Here is a 19,978-nt window from a genome sequence, read left to right as displayed (position 1 = left end):
TAAATACTTAGAATAAAAAATTATGGGAATAGCAATAGGGGGCATGGTACTCCCACATGAATTAAATACAAAAAATCATTTATTTGGGAACCTATTGGAACTGGAATCTTTAAATTTTGCAGGAAGCACTTTAACATCTATGTGAACATTTTGGCAAAATGTGCGGACATTCATTTTGGGTTCTTGGAACCTTTCATATGAATTAAATACAAAAATTTTTATATCTGAGAAACTATTAGAGCTAAAATTCTTAAATTTTGCGCTAACAACTCTGACATGTGAATGTTTGAATCTAGAATCCTACAATTTTGCACAAAGAATTTTCACATTCATGTGAACATGGGAGGTACCATACCCCTATTGTGGACTATCAAAAGGGGCTATGGTAACTCCCATATGGATTAAAATAAAAATTCGTATAACTGGGAAACTAACAGAACTAGAATCTTCAAAAATCATGAAGTGGCGTGGCACCCCCCATAGGAATTACATACAAAATTCATTTAACTGGGAACCTAATGTAGTTAAAATCTTGAAATTTTGCAGTAATACCTAAGTCCATAAAATAGTTGTTGAGAAAATGGGCGGAATGGCTATAGTGGGCGTGGTACTCTCCATAAGAATAAAATTTTAAATCCGTATATCTGAGAATATATAACAGCTAGAGTCCTCAAATTTTGTCGGAACCACTTTAGTGTCAATGTGATTATTTAAGGAAAAAAGGAGCGGACTAGCAGTATTGGCGTGGCACCTCCCATATAAATTGAATACAAAAATTCTGGGAAACTATTTGAGTTAAAATTTTAAAATTTTGCACGAAGAACTTTAACATCCATGTAAATATTTTGGGTAATAAATTGGCGGACTAGCAATGGGGGCGTTGCACCTCCCATATGAATAAAATATACAAAAATTCGTTTAGCTTCTTCAAATTTTGCACGAAGAACTTTATATCCATCTGAACATTTGGAGAAAAACGCCGACCTTCATTAGGGGGAATGGAACCCTCATATTAATAAAATAGAAAAAATCGTATGTCTGGTGCGAGTTTTTCAGTCAGTAAGGTGCGAGTTTTTCTACTCATAAGTAGTTCCACTGGTGAAGCGTTCAGTTCTTTAAGTGGTGTATTTCTATACTCAAGTACAGCTAGCCAGAGGTCTGCATTGGTCTCAGCGATTTTTTTTTAATAAGGTTTTTCGCAATGCCCACAGCTCTTTCTGCAAACCCGTTTGCTTGAGGGTAATGTGAGCTTGTAGTGTATTTACTCTTCGCTGTTCGTTTGTTGTTGAACTCCATCAATACTTGTTATACTACATTGTTTTTGCATATCATTTGCATGCTTGTCCGACAGTTCTGAAGTGCAATTTCTATTGTTTTAAGTAATCTTAAATCTGTTGTTTCCAGAAACATTTTCTTAATTTATTATTATTAGTTGCAACCATGATTTTGTCACGTATAATTCTATCAGCATCCATATAACTGAAACTCTTAACTAGCTTTCTTAAATCCAATAAATATGAATCAAATGGTTCGCCTTTTTGTTGATTTCGAATTTTTGAACTTTGGTGTTAAATTGTTCCCAAGTGCCTTAAAGGGTCAATTTACCTTTTTTTCACTCTATTTTAAATATCGGACTATATAAGATAAATTCCAGTTATTTTTGGTAAAGATGGCCGACAAATAAATATTATTTCGATATGGTACACTAAAAATTCCCAAATATTGCAAAATTTGACATTTGAACTCCAAAGTTTATGGGTTAAGAATGTCCGATTTTAATAAAACATCGGATATATATTTTATATTATCTAGACTATAATACTTAGATAATACTTTATGTAAAATGTGCAACAGTAAAGAATTGATACGTACTCTTTAAAATATTACAAAAAAAAATGCTATTTTCCCGAAATCCGCCGAGTTCAAATCGCAGGTACCGCTAAACTGTAAGAAATATTGATCTAATTTTTTTTACCGTTTAATAGCCTTATCTATTGACCATAAATGCCCATGAGATCTCCTAAAAATTTTGAAATTAGTTTAACAAAGTTTAAAAAAAACTGAAATTGGAGATTTGAAACGGCCGTTGAAAATATCAAACTTGTTTTACCATATCTGAGAACGAGTTAGCGTTATCTTATAAGGGCAAAAACTAATATTCTAGTAATTATAGATATATTTTAAGTAACAAAATGTTTTTTTTTTAGAATATATCACATTTCGAATTTGTGTGCTGTGAGACAAGCTATCTTTCCGAAATGCCTACTCTGTGCACATTACGATACCTTTACAATAAAGTTCAAAATTTATTACTAAATGGCCAAATTTGGACAAAAACTGAAAACAATCGATATTTTTCCCCTGGTAAATGCACTTGAAAACTTCAGAGCCGTTGCGGCACCTGTTAACGTTATCCAATCAGCCTAAATTTTTGTATGATTTTCTGGAAATTTGCGCAGTGTATTCCTGTATATCTGGAAGAGGTTTTAGGCTACTTTTTATTTTGAAATTTCAAGTGGGCGAGGAGCCACGCCCATATTAAGAAAATATTAAATTAGTATATCTGAGATAATATCACAGTTAGAGTCCTCAAATTTTGTCGGAACCTCAATATGATTATTTAGGACAAAAAGTAGGCGGACTAGCATGAGGGGGCGTGGCATCTCCCATATAATAAAATTAAATACAAAAATTCGTTTATCGTGGAAACTATTGCAGTTAGAATCTTAAAATTTTGCACGAATAACTCTAACATTCATTTAAACATTTTGGGTAATAAATTGGAGGACTACCCATGAGGGGAGCGGCACCACCCATATGAATTAAATACAAAAATTCTTTTAACAGGGAAATAGAACGAGATTCTTAAAATTTTTCACGAAGAACTTTTATGTTCACCTAAACATTTTGGAGAATAAAGGACGGACTTTATCAAGGGGAGCTTGGCACCCTCATATGAATTAAATAGAAAAATGGGTATATCTGAGAAACTATTACAGCTAGAATCTTCAAATTTTACATAAAGAACTTTGACATTAATGTGAACATTTAGAGATAAATGGGCGGACTTTCAATGGGGGATTGGCATCTCCCATATGAATTAAATACAACATTTCGTATATCTGGGAAACTATTACATTATTCAAATTTTTCATGGGTTACATTTAAATCTTAATATATTATGTGTATAAATACGAAATAAAATGCGGTTGAAACAAAACATTCATTCTCGAAGTATTGCTATCGCATTACCAACGAATCTTCAGCAATATCGAATGTAAACTGTTAATAATATCTCTGACGAATGTATCTCGATATCGTTAAATGAATCATTTACGAACGCGATTGCAATACCAATAACAAACACATTTTATTAACTATTCACAATATCGAGATTGAAACTTAAATGATGTTTTTTTTAATTCATAATTAACATTTATAAATACTCGCTATTGATATCGTAAGTAAAACTTCGAGATCGAAAGATTTGCTGTAACAAACTGAGCGACAGGTGAGCACTAGGAGCACATTCTCTTGTCGCTTTCGATAGCCATTTTCGAATGTTTTACCCGAGAATTTATGTCTATTAAAAAAAAAAAAAATATTTTTTTGAAAGATATCCCACTCGTATCCCATTATGGGACTATAAAGCCCTTCAAGGAAATTGTATAAACTTCCTTTTAAGCAAAAAAGGGCCCATTCTGAAAAAAAAAAAAATATTTTTAAAACAAAATTAAAAAAAGACAAGTAAGAGTGCTACATTTGGCTGTGCCGAATCTTATATACCCTTCACCATAGTGTATTTAAAAATATAAATTTTCTAAAATTTTTATTTATTTCATTTTCCTGACTTTCATTATTATAGCAATAGCAAAACATAATGAACAACAACAACGCTAAACGAAATAAACACACAAAAAACAAGTTAGAGTGCTATATTCGGCTATGCCGAATGTTAAAAATCCTCCACCAGCAAGTTACTTTTTATGAAGTGGACCTTATACGGGAGCCTATCCGGAAAAAAAATTCGTAGAGTGATTCATATAAAGACAAAACATATTTCTGTCGAATTTTATCAAAATAACTTTATTTGACAATGAAATATGTACGTTTAAGTGATTTTCGGAAGTGGGCCTTATATGGGAGATATGACAAATAATGGACGAATCGGGAAAAAAGTGATAGAGTGATTTATATGTACACAAAACATATTAAAGTCGAATTTTATCCTTACAGCTTTAGAATTCAACGAAATATATGCGTTTAAGTGACATATTTGTGTCGAATTGTATTAAGATAGCTTTATTTGACAATGAAATATATGCTTTTAAGTGATTTTCGGAAGTGGGCCTTATATGGGAGCTATGACCAATAATGGACCGATCCGTAAAAAATTTCGTAGAATGATTTGTATGTACACAAGACATATTTAACTCGAATTTTATCACAATAGCTTTATTTATCAATGAAATATGTGCGTTTATGTGATTTTCGGCAGTGGACCTTATATGAGAACTATGACCAACTGTGGACCGACTGAGATCTACGTTGGTAGTATGATTTCTGTTCATATTATATTTGTATGTACAAAATTTTGTGTTGATACCGATATATTTGAGGGAGTTCTTAATGATAAACTAATTTCTGAGAATATATACCTTTGTATGGGGGCTATGGGAAATTTTGGATCAATTATTTTGATTTTTAACACAATTAATCCCTGAGTAAAAAAAATAATGTGTGACAAAATTCATCGAATTATCTTTTGTAGTTTCTGAGAAAACGACTTAGGAATTACGAAAAAACCCGTAATTTTTTCGAGGTAGTCTAAAATTGTTACTCATAACTTTTAACGTTGTGAACCGATTTTGCTGATTTTTAATACCAAACTGCTTAGGATAACAATGAATATTTTTGGCGAATTTGGTTGATTTCTTTTGCTTAGTTTTAACGTGAGCGTGTTTTAGGCAGACAGACAGACAGACGGACATAGCTAAATCGACTCAGAACTTGATTAGGACCCGGAATATATATACTTTGTTGGGTCTCAGATGAATATTTCTTCGCGTTACACACGGAATGACAAAGTTATATATACCCTCTATCACCACCGATGGTGGTGGAGGGTATAAAAAACAAAATACACAAGGCAAGCAAACCAGCAGACATCCAAACATACGAATCGAAATACACAAAAAAACAAAAAACAACGCAATGAAACCAACAGATAACCAAACATACGAAACTGAATACACCTAGAAACAAAAACACATAGCCTCCAAACATACGAAACTGAATACCCAAAGAAACAAAAACAACATACACATGGCAATGAAACACAAACATACGAAACGAAATAATGAAAAAACAAGTAAGAGTACTATATTCGGCTGTGCCGAATCTTATATACCCTTCACCATGATGTGTTAAAAAACAGTCAGTACGAATTTTATTACAAAAAAATCAAAAAATACCAATTGTTTCCCATTTTATACGTTCTAACTTAATCCGTGCTCTTCATGCTTAATTTCATATTTCTAGGTTCAAAATTATAGAAATTTCAAAATGTACCTTTTGTAAAACGAAAAAGTACTAAAAAAGTCCCCTTTTATAGGTTCTTACCTAGTCAAGGCCCTACATGCTAAATTTCATGTTTCTAGGTTCAATATTATAGAAAATTCAAAAAGTACCTTTTGTAGAACGAAAAAGTACCAAAAAGTCCACTTTTATGTGTTCTGGCCTAATCCGGGCTCTACATACTTAATTTCATGTTTCTAGGTTCAATATTATAGAAAATTAAAAAAGTACCTTTTGTAGAACGAAAAAGTACCAAAAAGTCCTCTTTTTTGTGCTCTGGCCTAATCCGGGCTCTACATATTTAATACCATGTTTCTAGGTTCAATATTATAGAAAATTCAAAGAGTACCTTTTGTATAACGAAAAAGTACCAAAAAATCCCTCTTTATAGGTTCTTACTTAGTCAAGGTCCTACATGCTAAATATCATGTTTCCAGGTTCAATATTATAGAAAATTCAAAAAGTACCCTTTGGAGAACGAAAAAGTACCAAAAAGTCCACTTTTATGTGTTCTGGGCTAATCGGGGCTGTACATACTTAATTTCATGTTTCTAGGTTCAATATTATAGAAAATTCAAAAAGTACCTTTTGTTGAACGAAAAAGTACCAAAAAGTCCCCTTTTTGTGCTCTGGCCTAATCCGGGCTCTACATATTTAATACCATGTTTCTAGGTTCAATATTATAGAAAATTCAAAGAGTACCTTTTGTATAACGAAAAAGTACCAAAAAATCCGTTTTTATAGGTTCTTACTTAGTCAAGGTCCTACATGCTAAATTTCATGTTTCTAGGTTCGATATTATAGAAAATTCAAAAAGTACCTTTTGTAGAACGAAAAAGTACCAAAAAGTGCCCTTTAATGTGTTCTCGCCTAATCCAGGCTCTACATATTTAATTTCATGTTTCTAGCCAATAACAATGTAACGTGATGTTCATTCTTTGCTTTGTGTTTATAAACAAGAATAACAATAACAAATGACAAAAAAAATTTACCGTTTGATACTGTGTTTTGTTTTTGTTTGTTTATTGTTTTGTATAAGCATGCACGAAAAAAGTAAATTTTTGATGAAATTTTCAGAGGTGGTCTCGGATTTTTACTCATATCTTCGTTATTTATGGGCCGATTGGGCTGATTTTAAATAGCGTTCTATTCGACCGTATTTCCGATAGAATTATTGAAAATTCGGATCTCGCAGATATCTGGGGTCTTCTGAAAACTGATTTCAACATACACACAGACAGACAGACAGACGGACATGGCTAAATCGACTCCGCTATCTATAAGGATCCAGAATATATATACTTTATAGGGTCGGAAAATTATATTATAGAAATTACAAACGGAATGACAAACTTTTATATACCCTTCTCACGAAGGTGAAGGGTATAAAAATAAACAACGCAATGGATTTGTGCTTATATCTCCGTTGTTTATGGATGGCTTTTGCTGATTTTAAATAGGAATCTTCTCGAAAGCATATCTGATAGAATTATTGAAGATTTGGATCCCGAAGATATATGGGGTCTTCAGAAAACTGATTTCAACAGACAGACAAGAACAAGCAAAGATTTAAATATTTAAATCTGTTACAATTGCAAGTTTTATCGCAGCATTATAAACACCACTTTCTATAATATTTTATAGCGCCTTAAAATATGCCTTAAGGTACGTTCACACCTATGAAATATTTGCATAAAATATTTTTTCACTTGTTTGTTGTAAAACATATGAAATAAAAACAGAGTTGGTTTTATGTTCACATTGTGACAAAATATTTGCCGTTTTTTGTTTCATGAAACAGCTGTCAAATAGCTAAATATATAAACAGAAAAAACTTGTTTGCCGCCCGTTCAGATTGAACAAAATATTTGTGTGAAATAATTGTTTAGTGAAATAGTAAACAAACAGAAATTTATTTGTTTGAAATGAATAATGAAGATACTTTTCTTCTTTTATGCTGTGGTGTTGTATCAGTAATTCTTTTGGAAGGGAAAAAAGAAAAACAAGAAAGAGTATGGGTTCGTGAGTGGGTGCGAAGGCGAAAAGAGGAAGGGTGTTGCGCAAAGTTGTTGAAAGAGCTTCGCTTGGAAACTCCAACACTGTATCACAACTTTTTAAGAATGAAGGCAAAAGATTTTGATTATTTGGCAAGTTTCTATGTTGTAATATAAATTCCTAATTACCTTTTAATAGCTTCCTTAGTTAAATCTAGTTAAGCCTCTAATAACGAAGCAGACTACAAGATTCCGGGAACCCATTTCTGCCACCGAACGTTTAGCGGTTACTCTTCGTTACTTGGCAACAGGTGAGAGTTTTAGATCTCTCCAGTTTGTATTTCGGATACCGTTTAATACAATCTCGGTTATAGTTCCAGAAGTTTGTAATGCAATTTACAATGTACTTCAGCCGGAATATTTAAAGGTACCATTAACTGACGGTTATTTGGAATACACTAATTTCTTTAATTATCAAAATATAGACACCATCAACCATCGAAGAATGGAAAGCTATATCTGAGGAGTTTTTGCATAAGTGGAATTTTCCCAATTGCATAGGAGCTTTAGACGGAAAGCACGTGGTTATGAAAGCACCAGCACATTCAGGAAGTATTTATTACAATTATAAAGGTAAAATGAATTCCTAAACAATAAAATATGACTTATTTAAATTCCTATCCGCTATTTTGTAAAGGCACACATAGCATAGTCCTAATGGGGATTTCGGATGCATCTTATATATTCCTGTATATTGATGTTGGATCAAATGGTCGGATATCAGATGGTGGCGTTTTTCGCAAAAGTTCCTTCAATGAAGCTATGACCAATAATAAACTTAATTTGCCACCTTCTGAACCACTTCCATCTAGAAATATTCCGGTACCATATGTGCTTGTTGCTGATGATGCATTCGCTATCTCACCACACTTGTTAAAACCCTATAGCTTGCGAACATTAACGGCAACACAAAGAATTTATAATTATAGATTGTCAAGAGCGAGAAGGGTTATAGAAAATGCTTTCGGAATTCTATCTGCTCGTTTTAGAATATTACGAAGCGCAATAATGCTTGAACCCACGAAAGTACGCACAATAACTTGTGCTTGCTGTGCTCTGCACAATTTTTTGATGACCCAAAAAAAAACCGTATATTTCAATCCGAAATTGGTTGACCACTATTCCGAGGATGGCACTCTAATCCCTGGTGAATGGCGGAATGACATCGACCAAAATTTACCAAGAAACCTCAGTAATTCGAGAAGAATTCTCCCAATATTTTATTGAAGAGGGAGAAGTTCCGTTTCAATATAAACATATATAAAAATTCTACAGAAAGACTGTTGGTTTTTTATATAGCTAATTCAGTTATTAATATTACCACGATAATAAAGAAAATTTATAAAAAAAAATATGATTTTCTTAATTTAAATTTCTAAATCGGTTATAAATTTCTACTTGTAAATAGTTTACAGAAAAAATCAAATAAATAATAATATTAAAACTATGATTCAGTCCAGTCTAGCCTATAACCAAGTCTAAAGTCTAGACTATAGACTACATTATAAACTAGTATATTCTATAGTCCAGCCTACAGACTATTCTAGCTTATAGTCTAGGCTATAGTCCAGTCTATAGTCTACAATATAGTCTAGTCTATAGTTTAGTTTATAAACTAGACTAGACAATAGTCTCGACTATATCAATACAAATCTATAGACTTGTCAATAATCTAGTCTATAGACTAGTCAATTGCCTAGATTATAGACTATAGTCAATAGTCTAGACTATAGACTAGACAATAGTCTAGACTATAGACTAGTCAATAGTGTAGACTGTAGGCTAGTCAATAGTGTAGACTGTAGGCTAATCAATAGTCTAGACTATAGACTAGACTAGTCAATTGCCTAGATTATAGACTACTAGCTATACCCAGTGTGCTTTGCTACCCTAAAAGCAATATATGTAAATAAAAAATCTTCTTAATAATTTTGAAGATTCTAACTGTAATGTTTTCCAGAGATACATTTGTTCCGAACGTAAATTAAGATTTTGATGTAATCGATGACAAATTAAAAAAAAATCTAATATTTTCCCAGATATACGAAATTTTTTATTTAATTCATATAGGAGGTGCCAAGACCCCATTGAAAGTCCGCCCGTTATTCTCTAAATGTTCACATTAATGTCAAAGATCTTCATGTAGAATTTGAAGATTCTAGCTCTAATAGTTTCTCAGATATACGAATTTTTCTATTTAATTCACATGGGAACTCACAGCCCCCAGATGAAAGTCCGCCCTTTTTTTCTCCAAAATGTTCATATGTATAATAAAGTTCTTCTTGCAATATTTGAAGAATCTTGTTCTATTAGTTTCCCAGATAAGCGAAATTTTGTATTTAATTCATATGTGAGGTGCCAAGCCCCCATTGAAAGTCCGCCCGTTATTCTCTGAATGTTCACATGAATGTCAAAGTTCTTCAATTAAAATTTGAAGATTCTAGCTCTAATAGTTTCTCAGATATAATAATTTTCCTATTTAATTTATATGGGGCCTCCAAGCCCCCCATGACGAAAGTCCGCTCTTTTTTCTCCAAAATGTTCAGATGAATACTTAAGTTCTTAGTGCAAAATTTGAAGAATTTAGTTCTATTAGTTTCCCAGATAAACCAATTTTTGTATTTTATTAATATGGGAGGTGCTGATCCCCTCATGGGTAGTCCGCCAATTTATTTCCCAAAATGTTTACATGGATGTTAAAGTTACTCGTGCAAATTTTTAATATTCTAACTATAATAGTTTCCAAGATAAACGAATTTTTGTATTAAATTTATATGGGAGGTGCCACGCCCCCTAATGCTAATCCGCCCACTTTTTGTCTTAAATAATTATATTGATACTAAAGTTGCTCCGACAAAATTTGAAGACTCTAACTATTATATTATCTCAGATATACTAATTTAATATTTTCTTAATATGGGCGTGGCACGTCGCCCACATGAAATTTCAACATAAAAAGTAGCCTATAGTTCCTTCCAGACATACAGGAAGAAACTGTGAAAATTTCAGGAAAATCGGTCCAGCCGTTTAGCAGTCTATAAAGCACAAACAAACAAACAAACTTACATACATACAAACACACTTTCATTTTTATATATATAGATAGTCAATAGTCTAGACTATAGACTAGTCTATAGTGTAGACTATAGACTAGTCAATAGTCTAGTCAATAGTGTAGACTGTAGTCTAGTCAATAGTGTAGACTGTAGGCTAGTCAATAGTCTAGACTATAGACTAGTCAATGGTCTAGACTATAGACTATATATATATATATATAAATCAATAGGACATACTAGAATGGATTATATTAAAGAATCATAAACAATTTTTAAGTTTATAATATAATAACAACAATGTTTGTTTCATATAAATACAATAACAAAAATATGTAAATTTAATAACAAAAATAAACGAAATATAAACATTAACTATAATACATTATTTAATTTTTACTATTACTATTTTTTCCTCATCCAGGCATTGAATAAAGAAAAGAGTAACCTTTTTTCTCACAGTCGCAGCTTCTGTGCTATTTAAAGTTTTTAACTCGCTTAGAATGTAATTAGCGAAAGACGTATTTGGGTCTGATGCATTTTCTTTACGCTCTTTCATTACATTAACCGCATCACGCATTGTTTCTGCAATTTGTGTTGCTGCCGATTGTTGATTTGAGGGTTGTGTGCGACGGGTAATTGTTGGGGTAGATAATGGTGGTGTTGACGTAGTGGGGGTGTCGCTATCAACTGGATATAAGTTACAAGTTTTTTGTTATTGAGGTACATATTTTTTTAAAATATACACTTACTATTATTATCGGTACCATGGGCAATATTTAAATTGGAAATTGTTGGTTGTGTTTGGTGATCCTCGGCTCGGCCTACGAAAGCCATAGCATTAAAATATTTCCATTTAGGCATTTCCATTGTGCCCTGTCCTGACTTTGTTTTAGAACGGGCGGCATACCCCCTATATTGAATTCGCAAATTTGTCCATTTGGTGGTTACATCCACTACCGAATATGCGGGTTCAAAGTTATCGGCAATATTTAGCCAGCCAATGTCGCGAATGGCTTTATTGTGGTATCCATCCATTGAGGCGTTCCACAAACAGGGCTCAGCCTCTACCAATGAAATTAATTTAAAAATATCATTTTCTTCCCAATCTTTAAAAGATTTTGGTTTTGTACGGGCTTTTTTGGCTACTGGTTCTTTAACATCCATGTCTGCAAAATTTTGCATATTCTATGATTTTTAATTCAACATAAAGTAAATTTTAATGCCTTTGAAATTTATTTAAGTATGTATTTCTTTTTTGTTTTTATTTAATTTAATTTAACTGTGCACAATTTTTTTTAATAAAAGTCAGCACAGCTGCTTGTTTACTTTTATTTTAATGTGGTCAATGCTATTTAAATATTAAATCGCTAAAAACTGCAAGTGCTTTTACAATATTATATTATTGGTTGTATATATTTAAGGAATTCATCAAGCGTTCTAATTCAGCTGATTTTAAGAGATTTTTTCAATACCTGGTAGTCTTTTTTCTTCTGACTACAGAGATGAAAAAAAATCTGCACCCTCTTAGGGGCCGGGAGTTATGGGCCTCCAAAGTTTTGATATATAATTGGATAATTCTTGATTACTAATTAACCGATATGGTCGATATGGGTATCATTGGAAAGGTCTTTGAAAGAACTTTCCATTGATGTATAAAATGATATATATCATTAACCCATTGAGAGCCAGAGTCAAATTTTATGTTTTTTCTTTTGAATTTTTTTACAGATGTGCCGTTATCTCATAAATTTATCGACATAACGGTACCTCATCTCACATGAAATTTTGTAGACAACGTTTGGGGCTTTCCTATGATATATGTTTGAAAGCTATAACCCATGAAATGCAAGAGTTATGTTAGTTTGAAAATTAATATTTTTAGAAAATTTAAATTTTAATCATATTTAAGCAAACATCAACATTACCAATATGTTCGATATGGGTATCATTGGAAATGCCTTTGAAATAGCTTTCCATTGATGTATAATATGTATCATTAACCCATTGAGAGCCAGGGTCAAATTTTTTTTTTTTTTTTTAATTTTGACTTTTTTAACAAAAAAATATATAGATATAAAAATACCTCATCTCACATGAAATTTTGTAGACAATATTTTGACATTTCCTATGATATACATATGTTTGAGAGCTATAATCCATGAAATGCAAAAGTTATGCAAGTTTAAACATTTTTGTCGTATGTAAGTGAAAATATTTAGTTTATTTATTATTTATTATTTCTATAAAATTAGTTAGAAATGTATGTCTTTTATTTAGTATTAGGTTATTTTAAAAATTAAAAAAAAATCGCTCAATTTTTTTAAAATAATTTTTCACTTTTTGGTGATATTGCTAGGATTTGTTATGACGCTTGATTTTTTAAAATAATGTTTCTCTTTTTGGTAAAATTGGTGAATTTTCTAAAATATGGCTCGATTTTTTTAAAATAATTTTTCATTTTTTAAAAATAGTTAAAGTTTTTAAAGTTTCCCCTAGCTAAAAGTGTAAAATATACATGTGCTAAAAATGTAAGAGTATGTATAAATATGAAAATTTAATGTGAGATGAGGTACGCTTATATCCATATATATTTGAGATAACGTTACTTTTGTAAAAAAGTCAAAAGAAAAAACATAAAATTTGAACTTGGCTCTCAATGGGTTAATGATATATGCCATACTATACATCAATTGAAAGGTATTTCAGAGACCTTTCCACTGACAGCCATATCGACCATATCGTTTAATCAGTAATCGAGATATATCCGATTATATATCAAAACTTTGGAGGCCCGTAACTCCCGGACCCTAATAGAGCGAAGAGTTTTTTTGCCTTTGTTATGTTACTATTATGTGGTATGTTTTAAAATCATCTGAATTAGAACGCTAGATTTATACCAAATATATATATAAATATATATATATACATATATATATATATACTTTTTTAAACATTAAAAAATAAATTTTTCAAATCCAATAATTATTATAGGAAAAATTTTCAGTTTTTATTTATTTACTAGACAACACTCATTTTTTAGCCAAAATAACTCATAACAGCTGTTATTTAATGCTGTTTGTTCTTACATTTCACTTGCAAGACCAAACAATTATTTGCTGAAAATCGATGAAAATATTTTATGCATGGTGTTCACATTATGTTCACATTAATAACATATTTGATCACCGCCAAACAATTTTGTTTGTTACAAATCAGCTGTTTTTGTGTTTAATAATCAAAAATATTTGTTGTTCACATTAGTGCAAAGAAATATTTGTTAAAAATCGTCAAATATTTCATAAATGTGAACTTACCTTTAGATATATTTAATAATTTCCACGTATGCATGTGTGTGAAATATTTAAGGAAATTTAGATATGTGCAATGTTGTTCAGAATTTGTTTATACTAAATTCATTTAAAAGCAAATTAGAATGCTATATTTGGCTCTGCCGAATCTCAAAGACCCTCCACCTGCAAACTACTTTTTATTAAAACCCAAAATGAATATGTTATAAATGGTTAAAGTTATAGGGCCGAATTTATAATTTATACCAAAGAAATAAATTTTACTTAAGTATTAAAATACATACTAAGTACTAAAGAACTTTATTTCCGTAATTAAGATACTATTTATCATTTTGTAACTTCTTTATGCATGTATGTATGTAACTAAATTTGATTAGGCCCACAAAAACATTTGTATTAAGTGATTTTCAGATACCGACCGATTATTCTTCGACCTATTATGTGCCGATCCTGCCGATAATTTATATGGGAACTATGACCAATAATGAACCAATTCGAAAAAAATAATCAAAATGATTTATCTGTACACAGAACATACTCATGTCGAGTCTAATAATAAATTATGTGGCATTAAGTGGTTTTCAGAAGTGAACCTTATATGGGAGCTAGTTATGGACCGATGCTGAAAAAGGGCTAGATGGAAGGAAGCAAGGAGGGAGGAGGGGGAAAAGGTGCACGAAGGAGGGAGAGAGAGAGAGAGAGAGAGAGAGAGAGAGAGAGAGAGATAGAGAGAGAGAGATGAGAGAGAGAGAGAATATATAGAGATAGAGAGATAAATAATATATATATATATATATATATATATAATAAATCATTTACACATGGAATGAAAACTTATATATATATATATATATATATATATACACAAGAAATTCACGTCGAGTTTTACCCTGTTAGCTTTATTTATCAATGAATTATGCACATTTAAGTGATTTTCGGATGTGGACCTTATATGGGAGCTATGACCAATTATGGACCGATCCGAAAAAAAATCGTAATTAATATTTATAAACAAAATTAAATTATACACCTCATGCCGAATTTTATCCCGATAGCTTTATTTATCAATGAATTAAGCTTGTTTAAGTGATTTTAGGATGTGGACCTTATATGGGAGCTAGTACCAATTGTGGACTGATCCGGAAAAAATTTCACTGAATGATTTATATCTATATACAAAACATATTTACCTCGAGTTCTGTTTAGGAAAACAATGAATATTCTCAGTGCATTTGGTTCATGTCATTTGCTTAGTTTTAACGTGAGCGTGTTTTAACCAGACAGGCAGACAGACGGACATAGCTAAATCGACTCAGAATTTCATAAGGACCCAGAATATATATATATATATATATACTTTGTTGGGTCTCAGATGAATATTTTTTGGTGTTACACATGGAATGACAAACTTATATATACCCTTTATCGCCACTGATGGTGGTGGAGGGTATAACAAAATGTGTCATCATTATGTGTCCAAAAAAGCTACACTTTTGCTGTGATACGCGTACGGTACGGACGTTTTTTTATAAGCGGTATCTTTGTCAGTTAATTTCGAAGTGAAATATAGTGAATAAATTAGTGAGCGATAGTTGTGTGAAAAGCTGGGACTCCATAGGTTCTGAATCTGTTAAAATTGAAATCGGTTGAGTGATTCCGTCGATGCGCGCGGATTAAAATCCGATATCGGTATAGTGCATAGTGTGGTGTATTTTATATACAGCGTGTGTGTGTTTATTTTTTGTTGTTGAACAAAAAGTAAACAAAGTTTTGAGACTCCTTTTGTCAGCGGAGTCTCAAGGTGAATGTCCGGCTCGAAGGTCAAACTCCGGCCAGAGATTTGAGGTGTTGCCAGACCGGTGGTAAGGTGTGTGACTCTTCTAAACATGAAGTCGGCAAGGCAGTGTCATCAGGTCCGTACCTGAGAGTGGAAGTTGGTAAGGCAGTGTGATAAGGCAGTTCGGTTGGTAAATCAGTGCACTTCATGTTCCCACTTTAGACCGGAAGTTGTCGGCAAGGCAGTCTAAGGTTCTTGTCCTTCCAAGATGAGGCAGTCTTGGTACTGCATTACCTACTTATCTGGCGGTTGGTGTACCCACTAAATTGGGGAGTTTCACCTACTAGTGTCTTATTATTATATACTTTTTCCCTTGTTGACGATTGATTTTGCGTGTTATTTGATTTTACTCTTGATTTATTTTATTTTGGTTTTTGGGTGAACATGGCTCCTGCGAGCAAGAAGAAAGGTGGCAAAGGAAAGGCGGATACGTCTGATATGTACCGAAGGGTGATGCGTCGGACACGACGGCCTTTGAGTTTGAGCCGCCGGTTGCAACGAGAAGGCTACGCCATACAGATATCGAGATGTCTAGTACGGAAACTTAGGAAGTTGCCAAAAACTCGGGTAAGGGGTCGGGCAAGAGATTTAAGCTCGGGTACCCGATGGCTAAGCGAGCTGCTACTGGTGTTGCTGGGAACCTGTCAAATTTGAGTGGTGTCGTTGCTGCTGCTAGTAGGGCTGGAAGAGTTGCTTCGTCTTCGGCTTCGCCTAGTGTTAGGATTTTGAACCAGACGGTGATAGGTGCTAAAGAGATTACTCAGGGAATGATGGAGGCTGTGTTGGTGGATGGTGTGGATCCCATTCTGGGTAGGAAGATCCTGGAAAATGCGGCAAAGTTCGAGGTGCTGGACTTTAATCTGATGGCCGAGAATGAAAAGCTGAAGGGAAAGCTGGAGGTTGGAGGCGGGTCAGTCCACCTTCAAGGTTCCTGCAGTGGCGTCCAGGTCTACGTCGGCTTCTAGGAGAGCTCCTGTTGTCCCTGCTTCTACTGCTGCTGTTGCTCCTGCTGCCAATTTGCCGAAGTCGGTGGAAACCTGGTCAGTGGTTGTGAAAGGTAAAAAGGGTGTTACATCGAAGGATGGGTGTTCGTGTGCACGAACTGAGGCCGCTTCGTCGTAGTGATGGTGCGGTTATACGCACACCATCGGTGGCTGAGAGGGAGAAGGTGGCAGCTAATGAAAAGTTTGGGGAAGTTGGATTGGAAGTGTCGGTGAACGATAAGTTGGGTCCGAAGGTGGTGGTGCAGCGCGTCCATCCGGAAATCACTCCGGATGAGTTTATGGGGGAGCTCTACGACCTGAATTACAGGCGTAGGATGACTCCTGAGGAGTTCAAGAGGTCGGTCAGGTTGGTGTCTGCTCCCTGGAAGTCTACAGGCGGACCGGTAAGTATTGTTCTGGAGGGCTGTAACGAGGCCATGCAGCAATTGCTGGACAATGGCCGGTGTGAAGTGATTTGATTTTCGTTTATGGTGCGCCCACATGATGCCTAGCTGTTTCCGTTGCCTAGGCTTCGATTACAGGGTGAGGGAGTGTAGAATGACGGAGGGTGTGTGCCGCCTCTGCGGACAGGTTGGCCATATGGCATCACGGTGTGTGAATGAAATCCATTGCAGGAATTGTGCATTCAAGGGGCTACCGGCTGATCATCTTATGATATCAGCTGCCTGTCCGGTATACAGCGCTATGGTGGCTAGGGCGAACGCCAGACACTAAACGCCATGGATTCCAACTCCATCAATCTTTCGCAGCTCAACTGCCAGCGGTCATATGCAGTGGTGTGCGAATTGGGGCAAGCTATGCGTGTCCGGAGTGCGACTTTTGCAGGAGCCGTATACCTCGGGTGGCCGTATAAGAGGATTGCCGGGGGGTGTACGGTCGTTTACTGACGACGCATGCTCTCGTATGTGGTTCAGTAAGATGGACGGGTTAGCCCTTGGTCATCAGAACTATATACGAGGAGTTATGCTTAGCGAATGGCTGGTTACCAAGTGCGTCATGGTGGTGAATGAGCCGAGTGACCTGTACACTTTTGAAGATCCTATGGAGACGTTACAGCTGCTAACGGTGCAGCTATGACAGCATTTGACTTTAGGTGGAGGTTGTGTAATAACTGGAGTGTAAGTGACCATAGGCACATTGAGTTTACGGTCACTTGCAGAGAACGAACTGTTAGGACAGACCAGACTAGAACCTGGAGGAATAGGGATATTGACTGGGATGGTGTTTCGACTAAAGGAGATCGCCAGGCCGACATCTTCTGAGTTTCACTTTGGCTTTAAGGAGGGCATGAGTGTTGAGGACGCTTGGCAATATGTTCGAGTCAGAGATAAGCTTTCCGTCGTTGTGGGACAGATCAGACGCATCCTTAGGAGTGACTGGTTTCTCAGCAGGCGTGCCGTTCGTATTATACACGAGGGGTTATTTGTTGCTTATGCAGCGTATGGCTCGTCGGTATGGTACGAGACGGTTATGTCAGTTGTAAGCAGAAACAAGGTCTTATCGTGTCAGAGAGTTTCTTTGCTTGGCTGCTTGCCTGTTTGCCGAACGGTTCCAAGCGATGTACTTGACTTGGAAGTAATACGTCGTGGTATTGCTTTTAAGATCAAGAAGGGACTACCGCTTCTAGACCGGAATTGGCTTTCTGCTCGTGACGTGGTTGGAGGACCTAGGGATATCAAGGCACTGCTTTGGGAGTGTCTGATCTCTAGGTGGCGGACGAGATGGACTAATAGTGACAAGGGGCGGGTAACGTATGGTTTCATACGTGACGTGACGTTCGTACAGGAACACCCATCCTTTAGCTTCGGCTTGAGTTTGGGTTTCATACTGACGGGACATGTCTCTCTTAATTCATTTTTGCATAAGAGAGGTCTGTCCGAAACTGCGGACTGTAGGTGCGGGACAGGAATAGAAGACGTGGGCACGTTCTTACAGCGTGTCCCCTGTACAGTGACATTAGGGATTTAGCGAGTATGAATATTACTTGGACCGGAGAAAATTGGGAGTACAGTAGAGCTTTAGAGGACGATAGGACAGTTGCTAGGTTGGGAGAATATGCTAGGCAGGTATTCAACAGGAGGACTGACGTTAGTGGAGGCAATCCCTAATGCGGTTAGACGTTGGTGGTGTTCCTTGCCAGGTGTCGTGCATTCTCGGCACGCTGGCTTGGCCTAGTTTGTACATAGGTATATGACCGTTGGGTAGTTGTTTTCGTTCGTTTATTTATTTGCTGCATTATTTTGGTTTTTCTCTCCCTGTCCGACTTTTTTGTTGTTTTTATTTTGTTTGTTTTTAGGACGTCAGCCACGTTGCCTCGGTGTTTCATCGTTGTTACTTCCTCGATTTTTCATCGTTGCCTTTGTTTTTCGGCTATCTTGGTTATCCGTGAGCGTGCTCTGTTTAGTGTTTTGTACGTATAGTCCTGGCGGTGTTGAGAATATGACACAAAGTGTCGCTCGTGAGGGCGACTGTTCAATGTTTGTACGTCTTGTGTGCCTTTCGTTGTATGTTTTGTGTTGCTGCTAGCCACCAGTCAGGTCCTATTTGGAGGCCAACTGGTAGTAGTTTATTTTAAACTACGAAGTCCGACCGGAGACTTAAAATCTGGTACCACGGGATCCAGGAAGCCCCTGAAACTGGTTTTTCAGCCTGGATGATGGTGCGGCTATTTATGGAGTATCGTGGTGGCTGTGGTTTAGACCCAAATCGCGGGAAGAGCGTAAGCTCGGTGTGGAGTTGCATTGCAACCGGGTGCCGTGACCCATAGATCGGTAGGAGTTTAGATAGTCTCCGCCCCAAACCAAGGGGGAGGTCATGTCCAAATGCATGACTTCAATTCTGGTACTCTTGCACATCCCGTCGTTATTGTACGGGTTGTGTAGGGGGGCGCTGGTCGACGCATTGTATTCACCCGGTGTTATGAGCACCGTGAGCTTAGACCGTCAAGGTAGGCGCTCACGTTAAACACGGACAAATCTGTAGACATATTCCTAAATTTTGTACATTGGCTAAGATGATGATTAACATGGCACATCGGGCATCCTAACTTACTACGGTCGTCGACTGTAATAGCTAGTGCTGGCTTAAATTTGTTTACTTTATTCTTCACAACTTCATCGCTACTCGGATCCATTTCGGTTGC

General features: G+C 35.3%; 3 protein-coding genes across 5 annotated transcripts in view; 1 reads left to right on the top strand and 2 right to left on the bottom strand.

The window, feature by feature from the left end:
• LOC119602535 overlaps positions 1–19,978 on the bottom strand; it is a 482,654-nt gene that overhangs the window by 345,649 nt on the left and 117,027 nt on the right. The window lies entirely within an intron of this gene.
• On the top strand, positions 7,406–9,179 carry LOC119602536. Its single transcript, XM_037954117.1, has 4 exons — positions 7,406–7,724; positions 7,780–7,998; positions 8,057–8,204; positions 8,269–9,179. The coding sequence occupies exons 1-4, from the start codon at positions 7,503–7,505 to the stop codon at positions 8,856–8,858; spliced, it is 1,179 nt and encodes a 392-aa protein (XP_037810045.1). The 5' UTR covers positions 7,406–7,502; the 3' UTR covers positions 8,859–9,179.
• Positions 10,984–12,065, bottom strand: LOC119602537. The gene is made up of 2 exons (XM_037954118.1): positions 11,437–12,065; positions 10,984–11,374 (listed from the first exon to the last, which is right to left on the bottom strand). Exons 1-2 carry the CDS (start codon positions 11,867–11,869, stop codon positions 11,070–11,072), a joined length of 738 nt encoding a protein of 245 aa, XP_037810046.1. The 5' UTR covers positions 11,870–12,065; the 3' UTR covers positions 10,984–11,069.

The sequence above is a fragment of the Lucilia sericata genome, unplaced genomic scaffold, assembly GCF_015586225.1.
Source record: "Lucilia sericata isolate MDLA Ls3-8-SP2 unplaced genomic scaffold, ASM1558622v1 Contig000239F_arrow, whole genome shotgun sequence".
Classification (NCBI taxonomy): Eukaryota; Metazoa; Arthropoda; class Insecta; order Diptera; family Calliphoridae; genus Lucilia; species Lucilia sericata.
This window is presented reverse-complemented; position numbering and strand designations above follow the sequence as displayed.

Coding starts and splice junctions, on each gene's coding strand:
- LOC119602536 (XM_037954117.1), top strand. CDS start 7,503: ATGAATAATGAAGATACTTTTCTTCTTTTATGCTGTGGTGTTGTATCA. Junction 7,725..7,779: donor CAAAAGATTTTGATTATTTG/GCAAGTTTCTAT, acceptor TAGCTTCCTTAG/TTAAATCTAGTTAAGCCTCT. Junction 7,999..8,056: donor TTCAGCCGGAATATTTAAAG/GTACCATTAACT, acceptor ATCAAAATATAG/ACACCATCAACCATCGAAGA.
- LOC119602537 (XM_037954118.1), bottom strand. CDS start 11,869: ATGCAAAATTTTGCAGACATGGATGTTAAAGAACCAGTAGCCAAAAAA. Junction 11,375..11,436: donor CCATGGTACCGATAATAATA/GTAAGTGTATAT, acceptor ACTTATATCCAG/TTGATAGCGACACCCCCACT.